Source organism: Aspergillus caelatus, assembly GCF_009193585.1.
Source record: "Aspergillus caelatus strain CBS 763.97 unplaced genomic scaffold BDV27scaffold_268, whole genome shotgun sequence".
Classification (NCBI taxonomy): Eukaryota; Fungi; Ascomycota; class Eurotiomycetes; order Eurotiales; family Aspergillaceae; genus Aspergillus; species Aspergillus caelatus.
Window position 1 is genome coordinate 38,643 of NW_022475531.1, and position 8,530 is coordinate 47,172.

Consider the following 8,530-nt stretch of genomic DNA (forward strand, 5'->3'; position numbering starts at 1 on the left):
ATACTTAGAAAACCACAAAAGATGCAGATTTCATTACAAATGTTAGGTACCTCGTATGTGATACATTTGAGATCAAGGTTACGCCTGGGAAGAGTGGGGAATGTTTCACCTGATCCCATTAATAGTACACCCTGAAGAGATGCGCCGATTTACCGTCTCGGAGGAATTACGGCTAAACTCGAATTTGGTTCATAAATGTGAAGGTCATCATGTCGGTAAAAGTCCCCTCGTCAAACATGAGGGCAGGAATGTTTTCGTTCATTAAAAAGACAGATTTTAATAGATAGCTTCCACCCAGATAATATCTGTTGTAATGATCTGAAACGCAAAACTTGAAAATCACGCTCATACCCATGCAACGCGTAAGACAGACGCTAAGCAACAGACTTACAGACAGATCAATAGATGAAGAAAAGTAATGAGGAAGCGAGTGGAGGTGTGAACTCTCGATTGTACCGAAAGCAAATGACACAGTCAAAAGATCCTTCGTCTTGAGAGTGGTGATGGTGGCAGCTTTCCCTTGATAGAGCGCTGGTCAACGAGCGTAGTATGAGGTCATTGATTGCGAATCGTAAGAGAAAGATTTGGACGTGATGCTCCGTAGCGACCTGAAGTTGGGGTATTGATGTATCGGTGTTGGGAAAATACTCGAGGATCATTTGCGAGATTCACTAGGTTCCCAGTGAATTGGCTCAAAGTCTTGGTTCTGGAAATGAGCTTGATTATAGGGAGAGCTATCCGAATATTAGTGTTTGGTCATTTAAGGGTCTGCAACTGAGAGGACATACTTCTTAAATGGCGTCGTGACTGGAAGAGAATGGCTTAGATTAGGCTTCATAACCAGCGGATTCAGCCGAATCTGTGGCCCGTCGGACGAGCGGCTAGGTAAAGAGCTCATCGGCGGAGGTGCTGACATCCGAGGAGGTGGCGGAGATGCCACAGGGACAGGCGGCGAGGTGTGCATGGGAGGTTGGTAGACATCTGGAGGCGACGGGACTTGGAAAGGACTGGCCGGGGCGGCAGGGATCGGAGAGGGGCCAAGCCCAAAAGTTGGGTCCATCATGAGATTCGGAATTGACATTAAACTCGAATTTACATCGAATGAGAGAGCGCCTTGATCCCATGGGGTGTAGTTGGAAGTCATCGCGTATTGATAATTGACGACAGGCTCCATATTCACAGTAGGGTCAGCCTGGTAGAGCAAGTCATAATGACCCCTGTATAATATTAGCGCATTCTGTGAACCTTGGAAAGGATCATCATCATTAAGCTTCGACTCACGGGCGATATAGTAGACGAATGGTCACAACACTTGGCCGGGCGGGAGTCAACATGTGAGGAGTTACAGCGTCACCTTCGCTGCGGTCGAGGTATAAGATCTCAACAGCGAATCCAGTGGGCTCGATCACACCGTCAACCAGAGCTTGGAGGCCAACTTCGTCAATTTCCGTCTTGACCGTCTCGATTCGGGTTGCGCAATACTGGTCCAAGGGCAGCGAGAGAAAGGCTTGATAGCGGTGAGGGTTGAGTTTCATCCACGCACTTGTCAGGATCTATTGTACTCGCAAAAGTCAATCATCGTTGGCTAGAGAATACCCGAGCGCCTGGTATGTATAGGGTAGGGAGGGGGGCGAGGGGGGGGGGGGGAAGAGGATAGCATTTCAAGGGTTGCTACTCACTCGGAAATGCGTTATGATGGCACTCGAATCATATTCATTATTGAAAGCGTCTACGAGGAACGAGTCATCGCGGACGCCATTTTGTATCGCCTCTGATATTTGATTAAAGATCTCTTCTGTCGCATCTACGAAAATTTCATACAGATGCTCCTGCTGGCCGACCGAATTAAGGAGCACGTTCATCGACTTGATCCGAACCAGCTCGCGGTGCACTCGGAGCGTGTCTCGTAGGTTGAAAAGATTCTCGAAATATCCGAATGCAATAGCTATATCAAGTGAGTCAGCGTGGTACAGGATCTCAGAAAGGTGCGAATCATTACCTCTCCAGCCACAGTTGCCGTCCCCTTTCATGATACGGGTGAATGGGTGAGTTACTGCAAGCGCCTATGGGTGGGATAGTTAGCATTCGGCAGTTCTGTCGGGGTCCGAAGGAGCAGTCACATACGCTAGTTTTTGCGACAAAAGTAGGATCAGCACTCGCATAGTCCATGGCGATAGCACTGCTTGGTTGTTTCGTCGACACTAGAGGGCCCTTGATTTGGTGTTAATTATACTGCATGGTCAGTTCTGGGCTTAGTAAGACTTACCTGGATGTCCGGTTCAAACTCATTGGACAGCTTCTGGAACCGCTCCATTTCTTCTGTCGAGAGGGTGTTCATGTTGAAGAAAGAGGAACTTCCAGGATACACGGCACTTGGTAATTGAGAATACCCAGGGTTGAGAAAAGCTGATGAATGGGGAGAGTGATGATGGTATAAGTTGGTTGCAGAGCCTTGCCTAGCAGGGAGAGGATGATTCAGAGGACCGGGGTGATTCCAAGGGATATCCGCCAAGGACATCGCATATAAGATTCAGGGAAGTTCTGAGCCTCGAGGACCTTCTAGGTGCAGATTCACGAATAATTTGATGTCTTTAATGACATCCGACAGTGTCAGTCTGCTACGAAGCAACAGGGAACATCGAAGATCATAGCGTGATACGCACAAGGCAAAGAAGCATCTTTCAAGCAAGGTAGTTGTGCCCCCTGCTGCGCCTTATGCTCCAGAGAAGATTTGAACCGGATCAGCTCGGCGGATCGTCGACGATGATAGTAACCTACTCATCACTATCTTAGCGCACAGACCAGACAACGGCATGTAAGTAAGGAATCCGAGCAACTGGTACGATCTATAATTCAGATGCACCAATAACGGGGGGGGGGTGTACAGGCAAGTGATCATAGAGAGGAGGAACGATAACCACAGCCGCACACGATGTGGAGGGTTGTGTAACAAAGCATCGAGAGTGGACAACTGAATCCCAGGCTGAACGAGAGAGGCCAATGAGGAGAGCACGAGGAAGGAAGAGAAAGCGCAGGAAATGACGGCATAGATGACGGAAAAGGCAGTTGAAGATTAGGTCCCCAGCTGCGTGTAAGCCCGAGAGCTAAACACAGACACACACATATCACGATGTGACATCCAAACTGTCTCTGATGAACCACAGACCCGACAGACGACCTCTAGATCGGTGGTGGTCTGTCCCCTCGTGAAGGTCACAAGGATGGGAGTGAGAACGAATGACAGTGGAAGTTAAATCGGGAAATGATTCCACCTAAGACCAATGATTGAAGGGTTAACTCCAAGGATAGAGTTACTGGTACTTTTCCCTTCTGGCCGAAAGAAAAACGGTAGAAGATTCGAAGGGGTGATTTTTTTTTTTTGTAAAGGTGGGTAATTAATAACTCTATATCAAAAAAGATAGGTGATAAAAGATCAAACACAAAAAAACAAAAAAAAAATAATAGATGGATAAAAGTAAAGGAGGTGTGAACATGACAGTTTTATTTATCACCGTCACAAAAAAAAAATTTTTGATGATAAGAATAGAACTTGGGGGGAATGGTATAGAGACAATAAAACAAAAGACAAGGGCTCAGACCTTCTTCTGACGTCTTGTTTACGAAAACAGTGCATACACGTGCCTGAGGTGTGTATGCGGATGTGTAAAATGAAATGGTAGTAGTAGTCGCAGCAGGAAATGATGCGATGGAGGATACTTTTATTGCCCTTGTGAAAGGGGGAGGCGGTGGGTGAGATCAATGATGCTCAAAGAAAATAGTAGATATTAACAGGAATAAGATGGAAAGATGACAGGGATCCGAGGGACCTAGCGAGGAGAAAATGGGATAGGGTCGGACGACGATCTGGGTTTAATAAGGGAATTTAATATCACCGACACATTCGTGGGGAGAAGCTTCTTCGTGGTTGATTGAGGATCGGTGGACAGCGCGGGGTTTTGATTTCTTTAGTAGTGGAATGGCTAGTGGTGAAACTAATAGGGTCTTGTTGGTAGAAAACAAACCACTAGTCGCGGTTTGCTCCAGTCAGAGGCCTTGAAAGAAGGTAATCCATGGAGTGCAGCCGATCAGAGGGTTTAGAAAAAAAAAATAAGAAATTATGGGCAAGTTGAATAGCACACAAACCAATAAAAGAAATACGGTCAGTGGACTTACTTACGATGGGGCTGTCATAGGACGATGCGGGAATGGAGTTTGTGGGTGGGGAGGAAAAAAGAGAGGGTTAAAAAAAAAGAGAAAAAAGAAAAGAAAAAAGAAAGTAAAACAAAAACAAAAAAAAGAAGAATGAAATGACCTGCACATGAACTTGAAAAACTAATGAAATTCGGCCCTGGTTCAAATGTCAATCAAAAATGAGAATCTGCAGCCGATGGGCGATAACAAGGAAAAAGGGAAAAATAAGATTAAGATTAAATGTAGTTATAGTAGATCCTTAAAGAAAATTAAAATATCGGAATTAAGAAACAGACTGAAGTGTGATATAAAAATAAAAGAGCTCAACTGAAAACCACCAGTCTAACAGGGTTAATCAAGAGAAAGTAATGATCAATGATCATGAATGGAGGTGAGGTGGTGGACGTCAGTTAGCGTAGCAAATGCAGCGGAACAACCGGTTACTAAGTGGTTGATTTGAACTTGTATGGATCCTCAAATGACGATCCATCCAGAAGCTACTTTGTTTTATTTTTCATTATTCTATTATTCTATTATTCTTTCTTTCTTTCTTTCTTTTTTTTTTTTACTTTCTTCCTTTCCACTCCCTCGGTGTCTCTGCCTCTTTTAGGGCCCTGATATTACCGAACTTTCCCTCGTCTATGAATTAATCTATTACCCTACCTATCCACCAGTATGAGGTATGTACATACAACCAAATTACCTTACTGCCACCCTATCAGGAAGAACCCCGATACTAGGTGCTAAGCACAGAGATTATGCCGCCGCTCCATGATTGGACGGAGAAACGCTAGTTGCGGTGACTTGACTTGCCCGACATCACCGGTGATATCTGCAAAAGTGGATCATGAGTTTGATAACAACGTTCGGTTCTTCAACTATTGGCATTTTTTCCATGGCTATGACTCAACAAGATGCTCGAAGCAAGTGAAATAGTAAACAGCTCCATACCTCTTCTATTGTGTAAACTAGTAGTAGTATGGAACAATATCCAGATTTCGGAACGACCATCCGGTCACATTGGATCCAATGCAAATGCCGAGCGGTGTTTGTTCGATTGGGGGCTGTGAGATCTTCGGTGATAGTGGTGGTAGTAGTGTGTTTCTAGGACAAGTCTGTCTCGGAATACTTTTTTTATTTTTTTTTTCTTTGAAAAAAATATCATTTTTATTTCTTACCCTTTTTTTTTGCCTTTCAGTTTCTCTTTCCTTGGTCTTGTTTACGTGCGTCTCAACATATCCACGGGATTAAGCCGAGGGCTCAGATCACAACTGTCTGTGCAGAACTCAACCATGGAAAACTCAGTCCGACAACATGTAATCTCCGTATTTGATAGGCACAAAGAAGAAGACAATGAGGAATCGCCCGATCTGAATGCAACGTCCTCGATCTCCATGCAGTGGAAAGCGGCCACATGTCCCGACATGGATGACAAACGCTGGGGTGGAGCAACACTAAGCGGAAACTAACGCCGCTGTTGAGAACTTGAGATTCGCTCTAACAAGCTCACTAGTCTAGTTGCCATACTCCGTCCTGCTTTCGGAAGAAGAGTACGAACTGGGTCTTTGCTAACTCCAACTAGTGTTAGAGACGACGACCCACGGGGGGTTACACTTTTAGCAATCGATTCTAATCTAAAATCCGTTCGACGGTCCCTGTTACTTGCCGTCTTGCATGCAGCATACGAGTGCGGAGTAAGTGATACTCAGTATTACTTACTGGCTTAGAATTCCGGGTAACTTTGGGTGTCCCGCTTTACGAGAAAATAATGGGTTATCTTAACAAGCCCGATGTGAGCTCTCTCCAGTGAACGCATCCCTATCCCCGTGTCCCATTGATGGTCGTATTCGATGATCGATCCAGGATTCCAGACCCATTTCCTGTGTCAAATTAATGTTGAGCTACTCTGTAAGGCCTCCAATGATCGTGATACATCGCCAGTGCCTCAAAGAAGCAACGTTACGATGATCACGCTAGGATCGTGATTATGCGGATAGACATCCTCAATCACCTATAGATTGTACCCTACCACCCTATAATCTGCAGTGCTATAACTCAAATACCATGAGCCACCGGGTAAGATAGTGAGATCAGACCACCACCGCGAGCAATCCTGGTCAGTGGGATGAACCGTCTGACGCCCGCTGGCCCATCCGGCCGGCACACCCATGTCCTCGGCTACCAGCTTCTCCAACCTGTCTGGTTGGAGCGATAATCCGCTTTTTGTTAATTCTCCTCTTCTCTTCTGTATGCGCATAGGGTTTGCCAATCGTCATGCTCAATTTTCCACCGTCTAGGGTGCTTTTCGATCCAACTAGAAGCAGACTTGCATATGCTACCTCGGCTGTCGCTCCGAAGCCATTGCCCTCCCGGACGGCTTTGTGATTTCGTATTCGTCCGTGAGCTTCTTATACCTGCTACCTTAGGTACCTATCTTGGGTCGCTTGCTAGCGGTTGCCTCTTCTCTCTCTCTATCCCCCTCTCTGGTTACATCCCGCCCCGTTGCACATATTCCTCGGGTACCTGAATGCCGGGATGATTTATGTTTTTCAACTATCCAGCCTAGTAAACCACCCATAGAGAGACGTCCATCGGACTGGGGTTCGGAGTTCCGGCTCTTGATCCTAATCCCAGCGTGCTGGAATACCGCTTTTCTCCCCCGCCTCCCTCCCACCCAGTCAATTTACGCGGACAAACAGTTTGAAACGCAGCCAACAAAAATCAAATACAACCTAGACGAATGAATGCACGAAGACGACCACAACAAAGAAAGTCACCCCTGTACTTAGAGTTCTGATGTGATCACAGTCATGATCACATTCCAACTATCTACAGTTTAGATCGAGGAGGCTTATTGAATATCGCCACTATCATATGGTTCCTTTTTCCTGGCCTATGAGTGACTCCTATAAACGGGTAGCTCAACATCCACAATCCAGGTACTAACTGGAAATCATGAGAGCTACACAGTAAGGTTAAAAGTGGGTGGATGCGGACCCCGGAGATTCTTCGGTGCCCTAACCGTCCGGACAAGGATGAAGATTCGGTATAACCAATGCTAATATGATGTGGCCGATTACACGCCAAGGATCCTTCCAATGGTACTGTAGGTACCTGACATTGATCCCTATCAGAACCTATTTCAACGCTGAGTAGGTACCGAAACGACACGTAAGTAACATACCTCATCACCAAACGTTAAATGATAGCTTCTATCCAATAACACCACTATCGCACACGCAGGGACCCCATCGAACTAGCTCCTAGTAGCTGATGGACTCCAGGAAGCAAACAAACTCCATTTCTACCGAGCATGTATTATGTATGTCCACATCATAAGCTAACGTTATCGTCACCGTCACCGTCCTTGTATCCACTAATCAAAAAAATCAACCCTAGTTTTTCTAAGCGCCTCGGGAACGAACAATGAAAAGCATACGGAGGACAGAAAAGTGGATTTTTTTTTTAAAAAAAAAAAGAAAAGAAAAGAAAAGAAAAGAAAGAATAAAAGGGAAGGCCCACGGGACTTCTCCGTCCCCCTCCTAACATGATAGCCCAACCTTCAGCGGGGCGGACTAGTATTCGATGGCAGGCGGCCAATTGTCGAAAGTACTCCAGTAACCAGGTTCTGTCCCCTCTTGGCAAGGCGAGGGAGGGGGGGGGGGAAAAAAAAGAAAGAAAAAAGAAAGAAAGAAAAGGGAAGAAAAAGAAAATTACTAAATTAACGAACGCACACACGCATTTTTCTGCCAATGACTCCGCTCGGCCGCAGTAACCTATAATTGTATGAATTATTTCTACCGATATGTTGCGACGATGGTAGACATTATCCATTTAGTTTAGCAATAATTATCGATCGAGAGAGAGAGAGAGAGCAAGAGTGAGCGAGGCCCCTCCCCATTACACCATTTACATCCAATAATTACTATCCCTTCCGCTGGTTGATCGCCTATTTTTATATTGAATCTGCTTAGAGAATCCCTGTCTTTGTTGTTTCTTCGCTGAATCATTGACTAGTCCCATTAGCCATCTAACGCAAGGCGTTTAGTTCACTACGTCGGTACGACCCGTGTCTCCATTCCACCATCTCTAACGATAGCTAACTAGATCAAAGCTGCTGACTTCCGGTGGAAATCCGACTTGTCACTAATCACTAGGTTCTCCTCCGAGGCTTCGGCATCGACCTTGACATTATCCCCCCAGTAGTCTGAATATACCTTCGTAAGATAATATCTATTCCTAGAATCACATATCTTGATCCAAGGAGGGGGTAAAACAGAAGAAACAAACAACACATATACATGCATCTGCAAAGTCCACTGCGCACCTTGTCTTTTTT

General features: G+C 45.4%; 5 protein-coding genes across 5 annotated transcripts; 1 reads left to right on the forward strand and 4 right to left on the reverse strand.

Annotated features, from left to right (window-relative positions):
* Nucleotides 1-505: 505 nt before the first annotated feature.
* Nucleotides 506-2,615, reverse strand: BDV27DRAFT_55289 (OTU family ubiquitin thioesterase). Its single transcript, XM_032076916.1, has 7 exons — nucleotides 2,267-2,615; nucleotides 2,125-2,211; nucleotides 2,000-2,063; nucleotides 1,680-1,945; nucleotides 1,282-1,553; nucleotides 789-1,217; nucleotides 506-734 (listed from the first exon to the last, which is right to left on the reverse strand). Exons 1-7 carry the CDS (start codon nucleotides 2,516-2,518, stop codon nucleotides 656-658), a joined length of 1,449 nt encoding a protein of 482 aa, XP_031922448.1. The 5' UTR covers nucleotides 2,519-2,615; the 3' UTR covers nucleotides 506-655.
* A 1,255-nt stretch (nucleotides 2,616-3,870) lies between these two features.
* BDV27DRAFT_149653 (uncharacterized protein) lies at nucleotides 3,871-5,088 on the reverse strand (the record flags this gene model as incomplete). The annotated part of the gene is made up of 2 exons (XM_032071092.1): nucleotides 3,871-4,024; nucleotides 5,015-5,088. 2 exons carry the CDS (start codon nucleotides 5,086-5,088, stop codon nucleotides 3,871-3,873), a joined length of 228 nt encoding a protein of 75 aa, XP_031922449.1.
* On the forward strand, nucleotides 4,778-5,704 carry BDV27DRAFT_136299 (uncharacterized protein). The gene is made up of 3 exons (XM_032068730.1): nucleotides 4,778-5,069; nucleotides 5,143-5,307; nucleotides 5,370-5,704. Exons 2-3 carry the CDS (start codon nucleotides 5,221-5,223, stop codon nucleotides 5,658-5,660), a joined length of 378 nt encoding a protein of 125 aa, XP_031922450.1. The 5' UTR covers nucleotides 4,778-5,069; nucleotides 5,143-5,220; the 3' UTR covers nucleotides 5,661-5,704.
* Nucleotides 5,705-6,308: 604 nt separating this feature from the next.
* On the reverse strand, nucleotides 6,309-6,467 carry BDV27DRAFT_149654 (uncharacterized protein; the record flags this gene model as incomplete). Its single annotated transcript, XM_032071093.1, has 1 exon — nucleotides 6,309-6,467. One exon carries the CDS (start codon nucleotides 6,465-6,467, stop codon nucleotides 6,309-6,311), a length of 159 nt encoding a protein of 52 aa, XP_031922451.1.
* BDV27DRAFT_136302 (uncharacterized protein) lies at nucleotides 6,458-7,613 on the reverse strand. The gene is made up of 2 exons (XM_032068731.1): nucleotides 7,435-7,613; nucleotides 6,458-7,362 (listed from the first exon to the last, which is right to left on the reverse strand). Exons 1-2 carry the CDS (start codon nucleotides 7,504-7,506, stop codon nucleotides 7,021-7,023), a joined length of 414 nt encoding a protein of 137 aa, XP_031922452.1. The 5' UTR covers nucleotides 7,507-7,613; the 3' UTR covers nucleotides 6,458-7,020.
* Nucleotides 7,614-8,530: the final 917 nt, after the last annotated feature.